At 40.9% G+C, this 25,070-nt stretch overlaps 1 protein-coding gene across 1 annotated transcript in view; it reads left to right on the forward strand.

Annotated features, from left to right (window-relative positions):
- The window catches only part of LOC121853921, a 176,975-nt gene that overhangs the window by 126,219 nt on the left and 25,686 nt on the right, over positions 1 to 25,070 (forward strand). The window contains 6 exon segments of the mRNA XM_042348323.1: positions 417 to 491; positions 11,660 to 11,870; positions 12,996 to 13,234; positions 13,601 to 13,934; positions 19,118 to 19,329; positions 24,816 to 24,952. Of these exon segments, the coding sequence (XP_042204257.1) occupies positions 417 to 491; positions 11,660 to 11,870; positions 12,996 to 13,234; positions 13,601 to 13,934; positions 19,118 to 19,329; positions 24,816 to 24,952 (1,208 nt within the window).

Here is a 25,070-nt window from a genome sequence, read left to right on the forward strand (position 1 = left end):
CCGCGTCTCTCCCCCTCTATTCTTCTCTTAACATTTATCTACTTCTGTCACTCTCTATCTTCCATCGCTGAGAATATTTTCTTCTGTATCTGTCTTATTTCTTCTCTCTCGTCTGTCATTCTCTCTCATTTTCTCTCACATTCTTATTCCTTTTTTTTCTGTCTCTACCGTATTCTCATAATGTTTATTTATCTCTCGCTTTTTCTCACCCATAATATCTCTTTCTCTCATTCTTTTTATTCCTTATTTCTTTATTTGTTTTCCTTACTCTCACTAATTTCATCTTCTCTTTCTCTCTCTCATTCTTTCTCACCTTCGGTCTGTCATTCTCGTCGCTCAATGTCTCTCTCTCTCTCTCTCTCTCTCTCTCTCCACACATACCCGCTAAGGTAATATTGTTTATATCTTCCCTACAGCAGCCTTAAGGGGAATATACATCTTGAAAATCTTCATCCACACGCTTTTGAGAACATCGGCAGTCTTCTATCACTGTAAGTACGGTTTGTGTGTGTGTAATAATAATAATAATAATAATAATAATAATAATAATAATTAACGGTTTATTGAAAAAATTCTGCAGCCCGAAGGCTGAAAATATACATTGGACATAAATGACTTATTACATACATTGGTGGTTTAACAAAAGCCTTCATTAGAGAAAGGTAAAGGAACATACAGTGAATATACAGATTAATGTAGGTGTTGAACAGCAAACTCATTGTGCTCCTCCCAGATGGTGTTAGGAGGAACTCACGTGGTGTGTAGTTTCCCTCAGATGGTGTTATGAGGGACCTGGCGTGGTGTAGTAATTCCCTCGCCAGATGGTGTTATGAGGGCGTCACGTGGTGTAGTAATTCCCTACAGATGGTGTTATGAGGGACCTCACGTGGTGTATGTTACCTCACAGATGGTGTTATGAGGGACCTCACGTGGTGTAGTAATTACTTCACAGATGGTGTTATGAGGGGCCTCACGTGGTGTAGTAACTCCTCACAGATGGTGTTATGAGGGGCATCACGTGGTGTAGTAATTCCCTCACAGATGGTGTTATGAGGGGCCTCACGTGGTTTAGTAATTCCCTCACAGATGGTGTTCTGAGGGACCTCACGTGGTGTAGTAATTCCTTCACAGATGGTGTTATGAGGGACATGTGGTGTAGTAATTCCCTCACAGATGGTGTTATATGAGTGAGGTGTGGTCTTAGGCCTTTCTATCGTAGACGGATTAACACATCGCTGGTTGTTGTTGGGTCTCACGGGCCGTTATCACTGGGTACCTGGGACCTCACTGTGTGAAGGTTAACTTGGTACGACTGTTACTGTTGAGTTGTTCTCACTGACTTAAGCACTGTTCACCACTGTTCACCTCTGTTTAACACTGGTTCTTTTCCTTTCCTAAATGAAATTGTAACTTCTGCGAACTTGTTGATATTCCGGTGGGGAGGAGGGTTCAGGGGAGGGGGTTGGTATGGGCCAACTTAACAGTTGACCTGGCTGCTCCCAGAGGAGCTCCAGGTAAGTCTTGATCCTTCAGTGGTCAAGGATGTGTTTGTGTGTGTGTGTGTGTGTGTGTGTGTGTGTGTGTGTGTAAATATGGGTTGGATGAGGTTGTATGTGTAACAGGGGTATAATGTAGTGAATATCTAGATGGAGTGATAGATGAATGGATGAATTGATCAATAGATGGATAAATAGATGGATGTATGGATAGATGGTTAGATAGATAGATAGATAGATAGATAGATAGATAGTTAGAGTGATAGATAGATATATAGAGATAGATAATATGGATGGATGGATGGATTAACAGACGGAGTGGAGGGGGCGATAAATTGATAGATAGATAGATAGATAGAGAGATAGATAGATAGATAACAATGAACTAGTTACTACGATAAGTTACTAAATTATGTTAAGACAATTTATAAAGAAAAGTTACAGATAACTTACTATAGTCGTTTTTTTAGCTCATTGGTTCATACATTGAAAAAAAAAGAACGTTTGAAATTAAAAATATTTACGGTCGAAGTAACAAACAAATTCACTCTTTCGGAGAACTTATTCCCCACTTCTTCACTTCTCATTAATTATTATGTATATCAAGACAAATGACACCAAACATATAAAGCAGCGGATAATAAGGACCAATATTAATCAATATTAATCGGACTTTAAATATAAGCCAATGAGCTTCACGGAGCTGCAATGGGGCGGGGCTTGTACCGCCAGCTAAAAAAACGATTGAGAACTTATTTATATAATAACTAAGAGAAATTTACCCCTGAAGGATTAAAAAAATGTATATCGAATTCCTGGACAAGTGTTCCTAATACGGTATCAAATTCTTGACAAATTTTCCATAAGGTATTGCTTTTAATATATCTTATCTCAGTTGTGGAGGCTTTCTGTATCTTACTGTGCGCATAATAAGTTTAGGCATTGCGTGAAATCCTTTGTTACACATTACATATATATATATATATATATATATATATATATATATATATATATATATATATATATATATACACTAACAAATCGTCCTCTCCGGCTCCTCATCAGCTAGGCAACGGTAGGATGGCCACCCTCCGGGGCTCCACATTATCTCCTGTTCATTCCCCAAAACTTCTTCCATCAATAGTTCATTAACGGTGTATGTAAGTTCCTGTTTTTTCACTACAACGGTACAAAGTATATTTTTTAGCATTAAACTGTTATTATTTTATTGTCTAATCATCACTACATATAACACCACCCATCATCACTACATATAACATCATCCATCATCACTACATATAACACCATCCATCATCACTATCGCTACATATAACACCATCCATCATCACTACATATAACACCATTCATCATCACTACTGATCGGTAAAGTAGTTTCCGAGATTCTCGTGAGGACACACAGACACACACACACACACAAACAGACAGACTTCTTTGTTTTATACAGATAGATTGTCTAATAATCACTACATATAACACCACCCATCATCACTACATATAACATCATCCAACATCACTACATATAACATCATCCATCATCACTACATATAACACCATCCATCATCACTACATATGTCATCATCCATCATCACTACATATAACACCATCCATCATCACTACATATAACAACATCCATTATCACTACATATATCACCACCCATCATCACTGCATATAACAACATTCATCATCACTATATATAACATCATCCATCATCACTACATATAACAACATTCATTATCACTATATATAACATCATCCATCATCACTACATATAACACCACCCATCATCACTACATATAACAACATTCATCATCACTATATAGACATCATCCATCATCACTACATATAACACCACCCATCATCACTACATATAACACCATCCATCATCACTGCATATAACACCATCCATCATCACTACACATAACAACATCCATCATCACTACATATAACATCATCCATCATCACTACATATAACAACATCCATCTCTGTCTCTCTATATACCTTTTCTATTTTTGCATCAATTTATGTTTAGTTACGTGCTCGTATATCTTACTCCTCTTTATCTTTCTTTTCTATGTTTGTCTCTGTCTATCATTCCATCAGTCTATATCTCCTTCTGCCTCCATCGCTCCTTATCTCTCTCTCTCTTATCCCTCTTATCTCTTACTCTCCCTCTGTGTCATCTACCTCGCTCGGGAAGAGGTTTACGATCATTGCCTTACACTCCAGACAATTCCAGGGGTAACGTGGGCACTTTCAGGTAGCCGAACGTCTCTGCCACTCTTCCGGCTTTCTTCTGCCTATGGTCCATCTTCCATCCTTCCACTCTGCCACTTTGCCATGCTATCAATTTACAACTCTGACTTCATTCATAATGATACCATGTAATTTTAATATCAATCAGTTATCCTGCCATCAGTCACCACCAGCCACTTTCTCACCTTACCACCTTAGTACCCTGCCATCAAGCACCACTAGCCACCTTCTCACCCTGCCACCAGTCGTCACCCTATCACCCTTCCACCTTAGCACTCTGCTACCAGTCACTACCCTGCCACTAGTCACCACCAGCGACCTCCCTACCCTACCACCAGTCACCACTAGCCACCATCCATCCTACCACCAGTCACCACCAGCAACCTCCCACCCTACCACTCCAATATCCTGCCAACTACTATCACCAACCAACACGCCCCACCATAGTTTTGGCCACGGTCCTGAGCACACTCTGCAGCAACGTCTACGGCCATTACCTTTGGTTGTACCCTTGGCTGCACCACCACCACACACGCTCATGAACACACATTTAACATCAACCTTAATCACACACGCCCACGGACACGCCCTTAGTAGCAACCTTAATCACACACGCACACGTACACGCCCCTGTCAGAAACATTACTCACTCACGCCCACGGACACGCCCTTAGTAGCAACCTTAATCACACACACACGTCCACGTACACACCCTTGTCAGCAACATTATTCCTACACGTCCACGGGCACGCCCTTGGTAGCAACCTTATTCACACACGCACACGTACACGCCCTTGTCAGAAACATTAATCACTCACGCCCACGGACGCGCCCTTAGTAGCAACCTTAATCACACACACACACCCTTGTCAGCAACATTAATCCTACACGTCCACGGGCACGCCCTTTGTAGCAACCTTATTTACACACGCCCACGCACACGCCCTTGTCAGCAATATTAATCATACACGTCCACGCACACGCCCTTGTCAGCAATATTAATCATACACGTCCACGGACACGCCCTTAGCAGCAACTTTAATCACACACACCCACGGACACGCCCCAAAACACACACCGTGGATAGTTTAGGAGGCCCTGCACAGTGTATTAGTATGCAGGTCGGGGCAGAGCTGGATTCTGGCCTGCCAACCTTCCTCCCGTGGCCGCGTGAGTCACTGTTTGCCAGCAGCTGATGATGTCAGTTTGTGACCAATGTATATATTTTTCTCTTTCTTACATTTCTCTGCTGTTTTTTTTTTCACTTTCTCCCTCTTTCTTGTTTGCACTGTTTCTATCTCCCTTTCCAGTTTTTCTTTCTCTCGCTCTGCCTCCATCTACCTATCTACCTCTACTCTATTTATTTACATATCAGCCTCTCTCTCTCTCTCTCTCGTGGCCTCTTTTTCTTTCTATCTTGCTGTCTCTTTTCATCTATCTATCTATCTATTATTCTAGCTCAACTATATCTTTCTATTTACATATCTGTCTGTTTGTCCACTTTATTTATCTATCTTCCTATTTGTCTATCTCGTTCTTCTTTTTCTGGTGTTTCAGGAGGCAGACGAGGACACTCTCTCAAAAAGCAATATTGAAAATGGCCTCTGAACCACACTCATGAAAATGGCACGTTTGTGTCCGATATCCAAACACTTGTCGACCGCTGTTACATTTACGCACGCGCGCTCGCGCACGTGTGTGTGTGTATGTGTAATAATAATTAATGGTTTATTGAAAAATTTCTGCAGCCCGAAGGCTGAAAATACACATTGGACATAAATGACTTATTACATACATTGGTGGTTTAACAAAAGCCTTCATTAGAGAAAGGTAAAGGAACATACAGTGAAAGTACAGATTAATGTTTACAGTGGAGGTCACGCGTAGATCTTGTGCGTTGAGGTGTTGAACAGCAGACACGTAGTGTAGTAACTCCCTCCCAGATGGTGTTAGGGGACTACGTGGTGTAGTAGTTCTCTCACATATGGTGTTATGAGGGACCTGACGTGGTGTAGTAATTCCCTCACAGATGGTGTTATGAGGGACCTCACGTGGTGTAGTAACTCCTCCCCAGATGGTTTTAGAGGGGACCTCACGTGGTGTAGTAACTCCCCAGATGGTGTTAGGACGGACCTCACGTGGTGTAGTAAGTCCTCCCCAGATGGTGGTAGGAGGGATATTACGTGGTGTAGTAATTCCTTCACAGCTGGTGTTATGAGGGGCTTGACGTGGTGTAGTAATTTCCTCACAGATGGTGTTATGAGGGGCCTGACGTGGTGTAGTAATTCCCTCACAGATGGTTGTATGAGGGGTCTGACCTGGTGTAGTAATTCCCTAAGAGATGGTGTTATGAGGAACCTCACATGATGCTGTAGCAACTCATTCACTACGTGGCGTCGTAGCACCATGGGGGTACCATGTGGTCTGGTGTCACAGGGCCTCACTCATTCAAGTGAGTGAGGTGTGGTCCCAGGCCTCCCTATCGTGGACGGATCACATAGCTGGTGTTGTTGAGTCTCAGGGGCAGTTATCACTGGGTACCTGGGATCTCACTGTGTGATGTTTAGCTTGGGTACGACTCGGCTGTTATTGTTGAATTGTTTTATCACTGACTTAAGCACTGTTTATCACTATTCAACACTGGTCCCATTCCTTTCCTAAATGAAGTAATAACTTCTGGCGAGAACTTGTCGATATTCCGGTGGGGAGGATTTGATTTTGCCGCTTGCAGCGGCTACTTTATTGTGCACCCACACTTCATCCTGTGAGCGGTAGCGCAAAAGGATTACAGAGTAGGGTTTACAAAGGGTCATAATAATTAACCCCCGTTGTCAGGATATTATGGCACTGAATGTTACACAGTATTTCATTTACATTATTTGTTTAGTTCTATACATAAAGGGTAACTTATTCACAAATGCGTGAGTACAGGCGTGTGAGGCAGTATGTCTGGCCTCACACTTTGTTATTCACATTTACGTGGGAGGTATTCGCACATTGCGTATTTGGTTCTGTACATGAGAATTGATATAGTTACTAAGTGCAAAAAAGTGGATACAATCTTAATATGTCGGCTATCTTCATTAGAGATGAAGTGTTGTGCCATTTCACACACAGTGTGCTTGGACCTGTCCCTAAAAGGTTCTATCTTCACACAGTCGAGACGTAGAGCTATGTGTGGCCATATGTATGGCCACACTTTACATTTAGTTTTGTTTACATCTGCTTGAGGAACATACTGCCAAAGGTACTTATATCCTAACCTTAATCTAGCGGTTACAACATCTTGTAATCTAGTGATCTTGTTACTTGCTCCATATACATGTTTCACTTGATACATCTCATCATGGTAACCTATGGATCGACTAGTATCTGTTTGCACTTGTCTACTTGCGTCAAACTCATCAATAAGTTCTTTCCTAATTACAGTTTTAAGGGTTCTTTTTGACAGACCCAAATTGTATTCAACGGTGTCTTTTGTTAGACGCGAGTTTGGCGAGGGCATCAACTCCGTCATGTTTTATGAGGCCTATGTGAGAGGGATCCCTAACAGTTTGACCCTGACACCCTGGTCAACAAGGCACGCATTTGTGTCTGGCTTCAGAGACAAGAGCGTGACAACCGAGTCGAGGGTACCAAGGGCAAGTAGTGAGAATAGAGAGTCAGTGATGATGAGACTGTCAGTAACAGTGGTTTCAATGAATTTAATAGCTGTGAGTATGGCAACTAATTCAGTTTGTAGAGTGGATGCCCAGTTGTTAATTCTAACTCATTTCTCAATAATAATACCGTCAGGTTGAGTCACAACAATAGCACTTCCAGCCTCCCACAGGCGGTGTTAGAGATCCATCAGTGTAGATGGTCTGTGTGATATTATCATCAGTCTGTAGAGTGTGTATGTGTTCAAGAGCTCTCAATTTGGCAGTGTGTTGGAGATAAATGCTTTGTATAATTAATTTTTAGGCGGATACGTCGGTATTGTGATATCGAAGGAACTGTCCGCCAGGGGTGGCAGGAAGCGCTGTTGTGTCTCAACTTTGTACAGGTGGTCTAGTCCAAACATCTTCATATGTAGTTGTAGTTTGGATCCATTAGACTCAGTAGTCCCATGGTTCATACATTCTAGCAATTTTAAGGAAACAGTGTTATCAGGACCACCACGCAGAAGCCTCAGGGCTATCATGAGGTTGACTTCAATTATTCTATCTTTAACACTGGGTATACCTAGTTCTTTCCTCATATTAAGTACTTTAGTGCTCATGGGACATCCTAGGATAATTCTGAGGGCTTTGGGAGGTATCAGGAGGGTTGGTAAATAACTTAACAGTTGACGTGGCTGCTGCCAGAGCAATGCCAGGTACGTCTTGACCCTTCGGTGGTCAAGGATGTAGTGTGTGTGTGTGTGTGTGTGTGTTTAATAATAATATTTATTATAAATAATAATAATAATAATTATAATAATAATAATAATAGTAATAATAATAATAATAATAGTAAATAATAATAATATTGATAAAAATAATAATAATAATAATAATAATGTTGATAATAATAATATTAATAATAATAATAAAAATATTAATAATAATAATAATAATAATAATAATAATAATAATAATAATAATAATTAAAGGTTTATTGAAAGAACAGGGTAGCCAGAAGGCTGAAAATATACAAATAAATAATAGGGAAATATGTCACTTGATTGACAAATAATTTACAAGTAACATAAGATAAATATTATATACGAGTATAGTAACAAGGTGGGGACGTGTGTGTGTGTGTGTATTCATGGGTTTCATATGTATGCTGCCTTCCCTTAACCTCCCTCCCATTCCTCCCTTTTCCTCCTGTTTCTTGTCTTTCCTTACATTCCTTTCCTCTTCCTCCCATAGATTCCTCACCCTTTCACCCTTCCCTTCCTCTCCCAGTACTTAAGAAATTTTTCCTTCTTCCCTCCTCTTTCTCCTTTTTTCCTCCTCTTTCTCTTTCTTCTCTCTTCCTCTTCTTCCTTCCTTATTACGCTCCTCCTTCCTTTCATTATTCCTTCTACTCTGGCATCATTCTTGTTCCTCCTCCCCCCTCCTTCGTATTTCCTCCTCCTCCCTCCTTCCCTCATCTTTTCTCCATCTTTATTTTTACCTCCTTTCCTTCCTCTTATTTGTTTCCCTCTACTCCCCGTCTTCCTGTCACTCTCTCGTCCTCCTCCGTCTTTCTCTACTCCTCCCTCCTATTTCCCCCCTTCTGCTCCCTCCTTTCTTCCTTTTCTTCTTTTGTTCCACTTCTTCCTCTCTCCCTCTCTCCATCAATCCTTCCTCTCCCTTTTCTCGACCTCTGCCCCCTCTTTCTCTCCATCTTCGTCTCCATTTCCCTTCTATCTCCACCTCCCTTCCTTGCTCCCTCTCCTTACTCCCTCCCCTACTCCCTTCATACTCTTTTTGATTGCCGTCCAGAACAAAACATAGTCAATTATTGCCCCCAACAGATTAATGGACGAACTTAAATAAAAACACGGCGATTAACTATATTTTAAGTAGTTTTCTATTTTTTAGCAAATTATCTCTAAAGTTTAAATATTTTCACTATATTTTTCTATATAATGTAAATATATTTTCTAGATTTTAAATAATTCCTCCTCACAATTAAAGTAACTATTCCCTAAATCTTATGGAATATCTAATCAGTCAAATTTATTTACGTGAGAAACAGGAAGTATTTATCTTCTTTAAAATTAGATTTAACGTGAAGAAACAACTTTAATACATTTTAACGAAGAATGGATTTACTTGATCTTAGTGACAAATTTATTCAAAAACCTTTTCTTATTTAATATTTTTACTTGGATGAAATTCAGTAGTAATAATAATAATAATAATAATAATAATAATAATAATAATAATAATTCATACGTTTTGGTATAAAATGATATAGACAGAAAATTTACAGTTACATAATTGGGGAATGGGTTTCGATTTACAAATAACATACAAGTAACATAAGTGATACAAATAAGATATATAATAACTTGGTGGGGAAAAGCTCAAACTACAGGGAATTTCAACATAGTGACAGTGCAAAAAGTAGGATTTACTGGGAGTGAATACACTGGTTTATTAGAAGTTATTGATAATTTTTACAATGGTTGGGACTGGGCTGTTCTTATAGCGATCAGTTCGTGCTCGTATGGGCTGGATGCAATTCTCGGGCTAGGCATCTCAGGTGGTAGTAGGAGCCGGTGTCGAGGATGGTGCAGAAGGTTCGCACCAAATTTGCAGATGAGGTCGTGGTGATGGTCAGTGAGAGTCGAAAGGGTTAATGTGTTGAGCGCTTCTTGATATATGGAGTAGGAAGGGGAGAGAAGAATCTTGCATGCCCTCTTTTGCACTTTTTCTAGGTGTTTACGTTGTGTGGCATTTAGGGAGGAAGACCAGGTAGGGGAGACATAGGTGAGCTTGGGAAGTATGAATGTTGAGTAAACACTGAGGAGCTCGGGTGCAGGAACTCCTGGGACTTGAGTCGGCGGAGGAGGTGGAGGCGGAAACTGGGGGATTTGACAACTTCACTGACGTGTGGTTTCCAATTTTGTTTGTTGTCTATGGTGACGCCGAGGAGCTTCGTGGAATCTACAACCTGGAGTGTGTTCGGACCTAAGGTAATGGAAGGAGGTGGGACAATGTCGGAGGAGAGGTTGATGTGCATAACCACGGTCTTGGTATGGTTGATGGTGATGTGGTTGTTGGTGGCCCAGTTTTGGAGACTGTTCAATAAATCCTGAAGGGCGGTATAGTCGGGAGCACAATTGTTGACTCTAATCCCAATGGTGGAGTCGTCGATATATTTCCAGCGAGGAGGGGTTTCTCTTAGGGCATCATTGATAAGCTTAAGGAAGCATAGTGGTCCCATCTTGGTGCCTTGGGTGACGCCACAGGTGAGTAACTGAAAGGTGGAGACAGCCCCTCAGAAGCGTACAGCTTGGCGTCGGTCACTGAGGAAGTCTGTAAGCCATGGTATGAGACTTCTTCGAAACCCGAGGTCAATAGCTTTGTTGATGATTAAATTGTGGTCGACTAGGTCGAATGCTTTAGTGAAGTCAATATAACATCCTCCCCCGTGTAGTATGATATAATAAAAAAATGAAACTTTTAATATAACCTCATATTATTTCTTCTATGACGGGCAGACCAAAGTACCATGTGCACCTTAAAACTAAAGGGACATAATCACTAGATTTTGATATTTTTTTGTGACTGATGTAGAGTATGTATTGACCTAACGTAACCTAACTACACCTATGCTAGCCTAACCTAACCTAAACAACAACCTAACCTAACTTAACCTCCCCTGACGAAACCTCCCCTGACGAAACCCCTACCGAAACTATGCTAACTTGACCTGACCTAACCTAACCTAACTTAACCTAACCTAACCTAACCTCACTTAACCTAACATAGCCTAACCGTACCCGACTCTACTCGGTATTACTGCAACTGTTAATACCAACCGAATCTCGAGAATTTTAACTTCGCAATGAATAGTTCAGACAATTCAAAGACATTCTTTTTTCTGACGTTTCCCTCGTAAACGACCTGTAATAGGCCGAGGGGTCTCCGGTTATGAGGTTAGGTTCGGTCGTTGGGGAGGGAAACATCATGGAAGAAAAGTGTCTTAGAATTTTCTGAAATATTGATTGCAAAGATATAATTCTCAAGATTTATTTGGTGGTAACAAATGCAATTTTAACCTATACCCTACCATACCGTACTATATCCTAATATAATCTAACTTTACCTAAGCTAAATTAACGTTTGGGTCTATTAATCCTAAGGTAAAAACAGGTGGTGGGTTAATCTTCAGGTAACCCACGTAATTGTATTGGATCTCCTTCAGGGACCTATCCGGGACCTCCATCACCTCCCTGCCAACCCTAGGACTAAATGGCCTGGAGTTTCTGTACCTGGTGAATACTCCCAGCCTCAAGGTGTTCCCGTCTGTCTACTCCTTTAAGACCATCAAGCAAGCGAACCTAACTTACCCATACCACTGTTGCGCTTTCCAGTTTCCCGAGCAGCACGACCCGGAGCAGTACATCAAATACCAGGTAAGAGAGCTTAGGAGATATATGATAATATGGGCAAAACCATTTTGTATCTAGTCATTCTATCTTCTTCCTTGATTCCCTCTTTCCTTTCCTCCCTCCTGGTTAATATTTCGTAGTGGCCATGCACGGAACTTTCTATTGATTGTTATATAGGGAAAAAATAAATATTTTACAGCGTTTCCGTCAGAAATTTATAGTTTGGGAATTATTTTACTTTTCGATTTCACTTACGAGAGTACAAGTTCGCTGGGTTATAAATTGTTTTCTACTTACTCAGTCAATCAGCAGAAGTGTCAATGTCACGTGAAAGTCGTGCGCTTTTTGTTTCAAATTCAGGTTTGGTTTCTTTAGGTTTCTTTGCGTTTTCTTGTGTATTGTTGGGTTAGGTTAGATTTAAACGCCTTCTGGCATCACTGGTTAAGTTAGGTGAGACATGTATACTGATATTTTTTTTAAATTCATTATGGTCGGAGGAATGTTTGTATATGGAAGTCCGCTTGCTAAATGGACTGATGAAAAAACAATATATATATATATATATATATATATATATATATATATATATATATATATATATATATATATATATATATTTATATATATATAAATATATATATATATATATATATATATATATACGTTTCTAGCTGGATTCTGTAAAATGCTACGCCGACCACATAGTTGCTTCGGGCAATCCCTAATGGAGGTTCACGGCGCTTAAAGCACGATGGACAGGCTTTGTGTGGAATATAACAAAGCCTAGGATTGCTTGTGTTGTTCTTGTGGAGTGGTAGTAGCGATACCTGTTTACTGGGGGTCAGGGTTCGATTCCCAACTAGTGAGGTATTATATATATATATATATATATATATATATATATATATATATATATATATATATATATATATATATATATATATATATACTCCCCATATACTACACAGTATATGGTCACTATGAAATTATAAACCTCCCTCTTTCTCTCTTGCTCACCACACTGTTCATGTGTGCTGAACTTTGTTTTCTTACCTCCTTTATAAAAAAAATATGTCCTCATCCTTACCTCATACCATCTCATTCCTCCTTCATGCCACCACCTTAACGGTTACTCATGTCCTCCTGCAGAACTTTAAACGTAAGATGGAACAGAAGTTTTGCTCTGAAGTGACGTCGCCAAGTTCTCATGTGATGATTTCCGCTACCCGCCCACGACGCCGTCGCCGCCACGTCACGCCGCCCATGGGGATTCCTCAGGACCTAGGTGGTAGCCGCCGTATTGGTGCACTCACGCCGCCCACGGATGAGCCTCAAGGGGCCAGGGCGGCCTATACCTGTGGAGGTCATCCTGGAATGGTCAGGTTACGGTAATAAAGGCGAGAGATGGGGAGGCGTGCCATCAGGTGTCACTGGTACTGTATTTGATCTCTCTGTCCCGTCTAACACGATGAAGTACAGTGACGAAAACAGAAATGAGCAATACAGAAGTTCGGAGAGATCCCAGACGTTCCTTGCCGACCCCAGCCCAAGGGAGACAGATCTTGACCTACAGCAATACTGGAAGACGATATGGCTGGGCACCGCACCAAATCTATATTTTGGGAGGTTCAGCTCATCTTAGGACCCGTCACAATGGTCATCACAGTCGCTATATCAAAGCAAAAATCGGATCAAACTCGGATCAGGAGGATGTGAGGACCGCTCTGACAGGATATAACTTTGAGGGCCTGAAGAGTCGGCCTCGTCGCGGCGACCACTCACAGCTCAGGAGACTTCCTGGTGGTGGAGACGATGTTCACCAACTTCCTCCTGACACCACAACAACAGCGGACAGCAGCGCTCATCAGAGACCCCGTGAAGGAACTTATCCCTCTGCCAGATAAGAGATTCGATGAAGGAGATGGATCCTACCCTCATCAAGATGAAAGCTATTTCGGGGGTGGTGCACTAGGAGATGTTCATGGCCCCTTCCTAGGCTTCGGGTCTTTCAACCACACACCAGGAAGATACGTACCGGAACCTCCCAGAAGCAGTAACTCATCATCTCGAGGCTGGGAACACGACCAGGTGAGTCATTTTCCTGTCTTAATCACTATGCCATCAGTAATTAGTTACGTGGGTTCCAACTTATATATTTGACGCAAGATTATCTTCCATTTATTATTTACTCAACCTAATAAAAGATTGGCTTCTCGAAAAAATGAGAGAGAGAGAGAGAGAGAGAGAGAGTGTGTCTTGTGAATAACTAAGAAAGAAATAACAGTCATACCACACTATCACACATCCACACACCTCTCATACACTCTACTCCCAGCTATTACAACAATTATCACTTCCTGGACAAGAGGGAACGTGAATGTTGGTAATGTGTGTTAATTACTACATTGATTATGCCTGTATCAGGTAAATGGTGAGGGTAAATTTGGTCAGAATACCGAGACTAGGAAATGGAGGTGAGGCGATAAACAAAGGCATCTCTCTCTCTCCTATTTTTCATTTCTGCTTTTATTATCTCATTTATTCTTTTTCTCTCGCTCAGGTATATTTCTCTGTCAGTTTATTTGTCTGTTTGTTATCCTCTCTCTCTTCTCTCTCTGTGTCTTTACTATCTCTCTGTTTGTCTGTTTTTTTTCCTCTCTCTCTTTTCTCTCTGTGTTTCTATCCGTTCATTCTTTTCTCCATTTTTTTCTTCCCTACCCCTCTCTCATTTTCAGTCAACCTATACGAAACTCGGAGTACTAAAGATGTGTGAATGTGAGGAGAGAGCGGTAAGAGAGACAGGGAGAAGATAAGGGCTGGGAAGAGTAATGATAGAACAAGGAGTGGGAAGAGGAGTGAAACTAACAGGTGTAGGAGGAGAAGAAGTAATGAACGAAGAGAGAGAGAGAGATCAGGTACAACTTAACGGTTAACAAATTTACTGGCAAAGCTTGTATAGTTTTCCTATTCTAAGTAATTCAGTCAGGTCTTGACTCTGAGGGTGTTATCACTTCTCACTGCCACGCAGGACAGAGGTTCATACACAAAGAAATAGATCATATTCATTAACAGTTTACATACTAGGTCAGAGTCATGTGTGGTGTAGATCACTGTTCACTGCCACGCAGGACAGTGGTCTATACAATAGAAGTCATTTTCTATTTGAGGACTTATCAGTGTGGGCTAGCAAATTTTGGATAAACAGCAAGAATGTCCTCAAGCACTCCTGATTCGACGTAGTAATTACATAGTTCATGATACAATAAGCCAGGTGGCCTGAAGTCTTTGACAGCATCACATTCAATAATACAATGTCCAAGTGTATGCTTTAAAGGTTTATCACAAAGTTTACATGCTTAGTGTTCAGGTACAGCGTCACTAACATGCCAGATAGTCTGTATCCTAGCCTAATTCTGGCCACGAGTACATCACATTTTCTGGTTTTGTCCTTATGCTGGACATACCGGTACCTCTTGTCACAGAATTTGTCATATTTACTAATGCTACAACTGCCAGGTCTCTGCATTTTTCAATTCTTCTCGATCAGAGTTCATGATTTTGACTTGAATGTTTTTCAGTACAGCATTGGACAGGCCAAGGTCACGGTCAACATTTTCTTTCTTACATGCCTCATTGGCGAGTCTATCAGCACGGCCATGATACCTAATTCCAACGTGGGACGGAATCCACACAAATTCAATACGAATGTTGTTCCCTTAGCAGTTATCACATTTACCCTGTATTTTAATATCACAAACAACTTTAGACATAGAACCTGACGGTCTGTTCATTGATTTCAAAGCACTTTGGGAGTGAAATATCACCCACCTCCATTTTCTTTAAGGTAGTCTGTAACTAAGTAGATTCCCATTAGTGATCAGGTATTAGGATGTAAAGATCCAGAATAAGAGTGAAAAATGCATAAGAAGTGGAGGAAGTAGAGGAAAATAGAAACAAGAAGGAAGCGAAGAATTAGAGAAGAAGGAAGGATGAAGAAGTGGTGGAATGAATTGAGTTGAATTGAATTGAAACAGTTTATTTAGCCAGAAAAACACAGATACAGAGTGGATGATAATAACAATATTAACATGGCTGAGCCAGTTGAGAACCTAGGCTCTCTTTTAGGCACCTGATATATACTATATTATCTCAAGGAAGTACTATGTAACATATAGTATCATCTGGAATAGTACAATAGCATGGTGGTAATAAGAACATCTCATAATGTTACGGTTATCACTTCATTATTTATTTATTTTATGTACAGTATTTATTAAAAATTTTTTAGTTTATTATTTTTATTTTTATTATAAGCATAAACATAAATTACAGTGGAATTGAAAACATAAGTATAATCGGGAACAGTACAACATGGGTTGTACATTGTACAATGTTAAGATTGAACAAGAGGACAGAGCTGTCAGGATTATGTCTAGTTGGCAAATATGTTTATTGCAATGGTAATTTCTTATCTATTTACATTATAATTTCCGATAAAACGGTTTTGATGGTACAATAAAAGCAGGTGCTGTAAATATAGTAGGTTATACAAGTAATATTAATACCTAGACAATAGATATTTTTTAAAGATGATTTAAAGGCGTAGTCTTTGCTCGGATGGGTGGGGGGTTGTTCCCACATGTTAATTTTATATTAGAGGTCTGGGACTGAGAAGAGCGCATTGGGGGGGCGTCTTAGTAGCTTTGGGGCCTTGGTTGTATCTCTGATTATTCGGAACTGGAAATAATTATTGTCAAGCAAGTGATTGATAGATTTGTAAACAAAGAGGCACAGCAGTGGGTGTTAATATCTTGAATTTTGGAGGGCTATCAGGAAAGGGAATGAGAGAGGGAAAAAGACAGGAGTAAAGAATTGTTAGAGATGAAAGATCATGACATGGAACAGAGAGAGAGAAAACTTACAAAGGTCACACACACACACACACACACATTGTCAACCATAACCCCTCCAGGGTCTGACCAACACGGCCTTAGACTTGGAGGGCAACCGGCATCTACGGCCTCCTCAGAGCTCACGATGGTAGCAGTCTTGGTATCCTGGCAAAAAAAGTATTCCACTATCTGATGGTGACTTCCTACGCCTTGAAGAGGGTCGCAGGGTGAGATCATGAGCGAGTTGAGAGTTCTTAGTCTTAGCAGCAATGGATTTTTATATGGGAATAATGGGGAATATATTTTTCTCTACTAGGTAGGTCTCTTGTCTCTTTATAGGTAGGTCTCTTATTTCTTTATAAGTAGGTCTCTTGTGTCTTTATAGGTAGGTCGCTTATCTCTTTATATGTAGGTCTCTTAATCTCTTTATAGGTAGGTCTCTTGTCTCTTTATTGGTCTCTTGTCTCTTTTGAAGGTAGGTCTCTTGTCTCTTTAAAGTTGGTCTCTCTATCTCTTTTATTAGTCTCTTGTCTCTTTAAAGGTGGGTCTGTTGTCTCTTTATAGGTGGGTCTCTTGTCTGTTTATAGGTAGGTCTCTTGTCTCTTTATGATGAGGTCTCTTCTCTCTTCTCTGGTCTCTCTTCCTTGGGTAGGCCTCTTGTCTTTTAAGTAGGTCTCTTGTCTTTATAGGTGGGTCTCTTGTCTCTTTAAGGGGTGGGGTCTTTGTCTCTTTATATTTGGTCTCTTGTCTGCTTTATAGGTCTCTTGTCTCTTCTTTAGGTGAGCCTTTTGTCTCTTTAGGGGTCTCTTGTCTCTTTATAGCATCTGTCTCTAAGTCTCTTTTCTCTTTAAAGGTGGGTCTCTTCTCTTTTAAAGTGGGTCTTTTTATGTGTTATACATGTGTCAAGTTAAATTCCCACCTATCCTTCATTCTCACTCATCCTTCACTTACACTCATCCTTCACTTTCACTCATCCTTCACTTTTACATACCCTTCACTCACACTCATACTTCACTCCTACTCATCCTTCACTACCCATCCTTCACTCACACCCATCCTTCACTCGCACTCATCCTTCCCTGACGTTCATCTTTCACTCACACTCATCCTTTAGTCACACTCATCCTTCAAATTCCCTCATTCTTCATCCTCACTCATCCTTCACACTCATCCTTCCTCCTCCTCCTTCCTATATCCTTCACACTCACTCTTCCTTGCTCCTCTTCTCACTCATCCTTCATTCTCACTCATCCTTCCTCCACTCATCCCTCCACTCCTCATCCTTCCTCCTTCCTCTACTCTCCTTCCACACTCATCTCCTCCTTCTCCTTCATTCTCTCATCCTTCACCTCCTCATCCTTCCCTCCTTATCCTCCTCATCTCTCATCCTTAACTCCCTCATCCTTCCTTCTCCTTATTCTATCCTTTCACACTCACTCATCCTTCACACTCACTTATCCTTAACACTCACTCATCCTTCATTCTCACTCATCCTTAACTCACACTCATCCTTCACATTCCCTCATTCTTCATTCTCACTCATCCTTCACACTCACTCATCCTTCACACTCACACATCATTAACACTCACTCATCCTTCATTCTCACTCATCCCACTCGCACTCATCCTTCACATTCCATTATTCTTCATTCTCACTCATCCTTCACACTCACTCATCCTTCATTCTCACTCATCCTTCATTCACACTCATCCTTCTCTCACAATCATTCTTCACTCTCACCTACTTCACTCCCACTCATCAGTAATTCTCACTCATCCCTCACTCTCACACATCCTTTATTCTCACTCATCACTCACTCTCACTCATATTTCACTCACAATCATTCTTCAGTCTCACTCTTCCTTAACTTACACGCATCCTTACTCTCCAATCTTACTCTCACTCATCCCCACTCCTCACACTTATTCTTCAGTCCACTCATCCTTAACTCACACTTTTACTCATACTCATCCTTCACTAACTTATTTCAGTCCACTCTTCCTTAACTTACACGCATCCCTCACTCTCACACATGCTTTACTCTCACTCATCCTTCACTCTCACTCATCTTTCACTCATAATCATTCGTCACTCTCACTCATCTTCACTCTCACTCATCTTCACTAACACTCAGCTTGTTTCCTGGCCGCAGCATACAGTGTCTCAAAAATATGTAGACAAGTTACATTCACACAGAATTAATTCATTACATTCTTTTCCTTTTCTGATGTCACATCTAACTCCAACTAACCAAACCTAACCTAACCTAACCAAAACTAACCTAACCTAACACCTTACTTCCTCTACCGTCACAACAAACGTCATTAAAGTCAACAGCATATTGTTAAAGTAATTTATCTCTCTCTCTCTCTCTCCAGACCAAAGTGAAAAACACGACCATGATAGTCAGCTGTGGGGAGCTATCCAAGGACTACCACAGTGTGCTGTGTGTGCCGGAGCCGGATGCTTTTAACCCCTGTGAGGACATTATGGGTAACCTGGCTCTTCGTGTGGCTGTGTGGCTGGTAGTGATCACGGCTGTCCTTGGCAACCTGGCTGTCATCATTGTCCTCATCTCCTCCAAGTTCAAGTAAGATTAACCTGCTACAACAGTAATTAAAACCATCTGCTGGGTTGTTAAGATCACCTGCTGGATTGTTACGATCACCTGATGAGTAATTAAAACCAACTGATGGGTAATTAAGGTCATGTGCTGGTTATTAAGACTGACTACTAGGTCATTAAGATCACTTGCCAGGTAACTAAGATCATCTGCTTGGTAATTAAGATCACCTGCTTGGTAATTAAGATCACCTGCTGGGTAATTAAGATCCCCCGTTGAGATCTTTCCATCTTTCATACTTCAGGTAAGTTAGTCTGATTTATCACGTTTTATTAAAAATAATTTGGATTTAAAATATAATCACCTGGGCTTAAAGGATTATAACTTTAATATAAAAGATTAGCACTGGGACTTAAAAAGACAATCACTTAAATCTTAGAGAGTACCATCACAAAGTTTTACTCCTCGCTTTTACTGACTTCACCTAAGTTCTGGGAGAGTAAATAGACTTTCTCGTAGCCTTCAGGTTCAGGGCAAATTAACTGCTACTCCTTCACAGTGGTTCAGTTCCAAGAATAAATTTGATTGCAGTCACATTAATCTCAGTATCTGGTGAGTCTTGATAGACGTCGAGGTTAGGTTAGGTTAGGTAACGTTAGGTTAGGTAAATGTGTGTTAGGTTAGGTTAGGGTAAGGTAGGGTAGGTTAGGTTAAGAAAAGACACTGCGACAGCTGAGCTTAGAGATGGTCAAGTCTACTGAAAAGGAAGAAGAGGGTTATTAGTCTTGAAAAAAAAAATATAATATATATATATATATATATATATATATATATATATATATATATATATATATATATATATATATATATATATATATATATATATATATATATATATATATATATATATATATATATATATATATATATATATATATATATATATATATATATATATATATATATAGTGTTAGGACAGGCCAGGAATCCAATGCTCTGTTTGTTCATTTGAGGGATAACAAGCATTGCATTGACATAATGCCTCCTCAATATTACCTTGTAATTCAATTGATAGTAGGAACATCATAGAATCTAGTCTCATTAAACATACCGAAGCAGTCAACATGAATTTGAGTAATGGCATGTACAAACTGGACAATTTTGTAATTAAGAAGATTTGTAACCAGGAGAAGGTTGGGTCACCTTACCTCTGACCTGACTACCGACTGCTGTCGTGCTATTTAAAAGATTAGTAGGTTCATTCCACCTGACCATTAGGACCTGGTCTCACCCTCCTCTGTATATATATATATATATATTTATTCTGTAACCCCTGAAGATGAAAAAACGAAGTTCCTAAGGCTGTGTAATTCTCCTATATCTTCAGGGGTGAGTACAGAGAGGGAGAGAGAGAGAGAGAGAGAGAGAGAGAGAGAGAGAGAGAGAGAGAGAGAGAGAGAGATTTTTCAGATTATACGAGGAGGACACAAGAAAGACGAGACAGCAGGTAAGGACCAAAAGATCAAAACTAAGCAAAACAAAAGAGCATCGTGGAGGGAGAGAGAGCAGGAGAGTGTTGTGATTGGCTGACGAGAATCCAACCAGCCTTGCGAAGAGCTTTTCAGAATATTGCATAATTTACATTTTCCTCGGACAAGATTTCAAGCCTTCTTTTTTTTTAATCTCAAATAACTTAAATAAAAAACTTAGTTACCGGCTTTTGTGTATTAATTTTACTTACTGCTGTTTAGACCTCTGCTAGATGTTCGCTTGACTCTCATGGTTTAATTCTCCTAACCTGTTAGTATTACACGTTTTTTGGCATTAGTTATCATATCTCTCTCTTTCTCCATCTTTAATCCCACAACTTTTTTGATATGTATATGTTTTTAGTGATATATTTTTTGAATGTTATTATCTCTGTATTTACCAATGTTTACATATAATAAAAAATTTCTCTTATTTTTCTGGTGATCATTGTTCTTGTTTTTTTTAGAAATTCTCTATACTGTATATTTATTAATTACTGTGTCAACATAATATCTCTCACTGTACTAAAATATTATCGTTGTTTTATAATTGGTTTAACTCTTGCCTAATTTTCTCTCTTGTGTCCTTAAGGTGTTTTTTGAGTTAATCTTAAATGATACTATTGTCCCATTTTGTTCCTGTTTTCCTGAGTGTCTGTAAAGTGTCTTAGTCTCTCTTCTATGTGCACTTGACAGTTTCCTTAACCTTTATCATTGAAATTTTCCTGGATATTTTCCTTCCAATATCAAAGCACCACTGTCATAATCTGGTCCATATGAAGACACAGTTCAAACAGTTCATAGATATGTAGTAACGCACAGTTCATTAGTAGTTAGTAATGCACAGTTCGTTAGTAGTTAGTAACGCACAGTTCATTTGTAAGAATTAACACCCATTCATTTAGTAAGTAGTAAGAACTAATGCACAGAACATTAGTAGATAGAACGCATAGTTCATTAGTAGTTAGTAACGCACAGTTCATTAGTAGTTAGTAACGCACGCTCATTAGTAGTTAGTAACGCACAGCTTAGTAGTAGATAGTAACGCACAGTTCGTTAGTAGTTAGTAACGCACAGTTCATTCATAGATAGTCACTTACATTTTATTAAGTAGCTATTTAGTGTAGAGGGAGTGCACTTCTCACTCTTCATATGATGCTTCCATGAGCTTTTTACATTATGCTCAGTCGTCATGCGTAGAACTAGCAGATGATTTACACACACACACTCACACACACACACACACACACACATCCATGGCATACAGGTATATACATCACCTCACACCATCATAATTTTTTTTTTTAGCATTCATAAATGCTCACAATCACCATAAATCATCACTGACATATATTCCGTAGAGAGAGTGTTGTAGTGAATTCACCCAATTTGGCCAAACATGTTATAATGTTCGGGTTGTATAATGAATTTCTCCAGTCAGTGGCTGAACTAACGAAGTGCATCATCCTGTTTAAATTTACATACGATATTAATTATGCGTTATTATAATATGCTACATTGACATTATATTATCTTACTAAAGCGTTATCTTATCTTACTTAAGCGCCACCTTAGCTTACATAGTTATATTGGTATAAAATCATTGAATTCTAATCTTGCTTAGTAATATTGGCAAACGAATCATAAATTTTCCATTTAATTTTTGTATTAAATAACGCAATCGTTTCTAATATTTCTCAGTTATATTGACGACAAAACCAAACTTTTCCTGTTTTATGGTCAGATTTGTTTCTCAGTGTTATATTCGCCACCTCGTATCGTCAACAAAGAAATATTTACACTTAGTAATATGTAGCCAAATACCTTGAAGTCATACACTTCGAGTAATCAGTTAGGCTGTTTTTGAATAAGAACGTCATCGGCGGTATGGCAGGCAAATGCTCGTCAGACTCAGTCACTGACTCGAGATTCTCCTCCTTCCTTTCCACCTCCCCCTCATTCCCTCAAGTCATCTTCCCTCTTCCTACCTTTCCCTCACTCCCTTAGGTCATACTCCCTAACCCTTCCTCTCCTTCACTCCCTTAGGTTATCTTCCGCCTCTCTTCTTCTCCCTTACTCCCTTCCTCTCCTATTTTCTCCACTCCTCTCCCTTATTCTTTTCCTAAACCTTCCCTCATTCATGTTTACTCTGCTCTTGTTATTTTTCCTCCCTAACCTTCCCTGTTCGGTCCTCTCTCTCCTCTGCATCCATCTGTTTCTTACTCTCCTTCTCTCATCCCCCACTCTTAAATTAAACCACTATTCTCTCAGCTCCGTCTCTCTCCCAATAATATTTTCTCTGCCTCTTCCTCAGCCTTTATTTCCCCTTTATTAAATCATCCTAACCCTTCCTCCCTCTCACCCTCATCCACCTTCCCTCCATTCTCACCATCCTTCGCCCTCCCTCTCTCCTAGACCTTTGTCAACCCCATATTAAACTTTTCTCATTTTCTCTTAGTCTCTAGCTTCTCTTATCCCCTCCTCCCACTTCTTCTCCATCCTCCTCTATGCCGCCTTTCTTTTCCTCCCTCCATTCCCTTCCTTCCCTCCTTCCCTCCTTCTTCTTTCTCCTCACATCTCCTGGCACTCTCCTCCCTTTCCTAAGTCCTAAAGACTATTTTGAGTTGCTAGTTTCTTTTATATTTTCTCCCGCCACTTCCCTCCCACCTCCCTCCCTCCAACCCCATTCTCCTCTCCTCCACCATACTACACTTCACCCTTCATTCTTCTCAACTCCTTCAGACCCTCATATCTCATCCTAACCTTTTCCATATTCCTTTAATCACACCCTCCCTCCTCCACACCTCCTTCTCTTCTTGCCTTTTTCCTTCCCTCCTTCTACACCTCTCTCCTATACCCTCACACCTCACCCGACTTTCTTCCCTTACACCGCTATATCTAACTCTCCCTTACCCATTTCCTTATTTCGCTCCCTCCATCCTAATCCTCCCTCCCTCCCTCCTTTTTCCTTTCTCCAACACCCTTCACACGTTACTCACCCTCCTTTCCTCCCGCATACTCCCCACACCTCCTCTTCCATCTCCAGACCCCCCTCCTCCGTCCTCCCTCCACCCTTCCTCCACACCTCCCACCTTTTCTTCATACCTCCCTCCAAAAGATTTTCCCCTACCATGACTCCTTTCTTCTCCACACCCTCACACCTCACCCACCCTCCACCCTCCATTCCCACACCTCCTTCTATCCATCCCTTCCTCCACACCTGCCTCCCTCCTTTTCATCACATATACCCCCCTCCTCCACAGCTCCTCCCATGCTCCCTCACCTAACCACGACTCTGTCTTCCCTCCACACCCCACACCTCACCTTCATTACCCCCCCCCTCCTTTCACTACCTCCATCCCTCCCTTCTTCCTTCCATACTTCACCTTCTCTCTTCCCACACCTCCCTCCCCCACACCGCACCCTCTCTTCTACTACCTCCATCCCTCCCTTCCACACCTCCTTCCCTCCCTCCTTTCCTCCCTCCTTCCTCCCTCCTTTCCTCCCTCCCCCTTCCACTCACTTCCACCCTCCCCCACTCCCCCTCCCTCCCTCCCTCCCCCTTCCTTCATCCCTCCACACCTCACCCTCCTTCTGCCATTACCTCTATCCCTCTTCCCACACCTCTCTCCCTCCCTCCCTCCTCCCTCCAACCCTCCCCTCAACCACCCTCTTCCACAACCTCCTCCCTCCCTCCTTCACTTCTCATCCACCCACTTCCACTAACTACATCCCTCCCTCCCTCCACACCTCATCCACCCACTTCCACTACCTCCACCCTCCCTTCCTATACATCCCTCTCTCCCTCCCTCCCTCCCTCCTCCCTCCATACCTCTCACCAGATTCCCTCACCCTACCATGACTCCTGTCTTCTCCTCCACACCCCAGACGATCGACACTCAGGAAACTTGAACAAAACCTACATGCCAGGTCGAGCGTCAGGCGACCTATCCCGTCTTATGCCTCTTGTAATCCTTCTTCAAGAATGACGGTGAGCAAGTTCCTGATGGTGAACCTGGCACTGGCTGACCTCTGCATGGGGGTCTATCTCCTCATTATCGCAGCCATGGATCTACACACCATAGGAGTTTACTTCAATCACGCTATAGACTGGCAGAACGGTAAGTCTGGTGGGTGGGGGGGAGGAAGGAGGAAGGAGGAAGGAGGGAAGGAGGATGAGGGAGGGAAGGATGGGGAATGGAAGGAAGCGGGAGGGAAGGAGGGAGGAGGGATATAGAC

This window comes from Homarus americanus, unplaced genomic scaffold, assembly GCF_018991925.1.
Source record: "Homarus americanus isolate GMGI-L3 unplaced genomic scaffold, GMGI_Hamer_2.0 scaffold18703, whole genome shotgun sequence".
NCBI classification, from domain to species: domain Eukaryota; kingdom Metazoa; phylum Arthropoda; class Malacostraca; order Decapoda; family Nephropidae; genus Homarus; species Homarus americanus.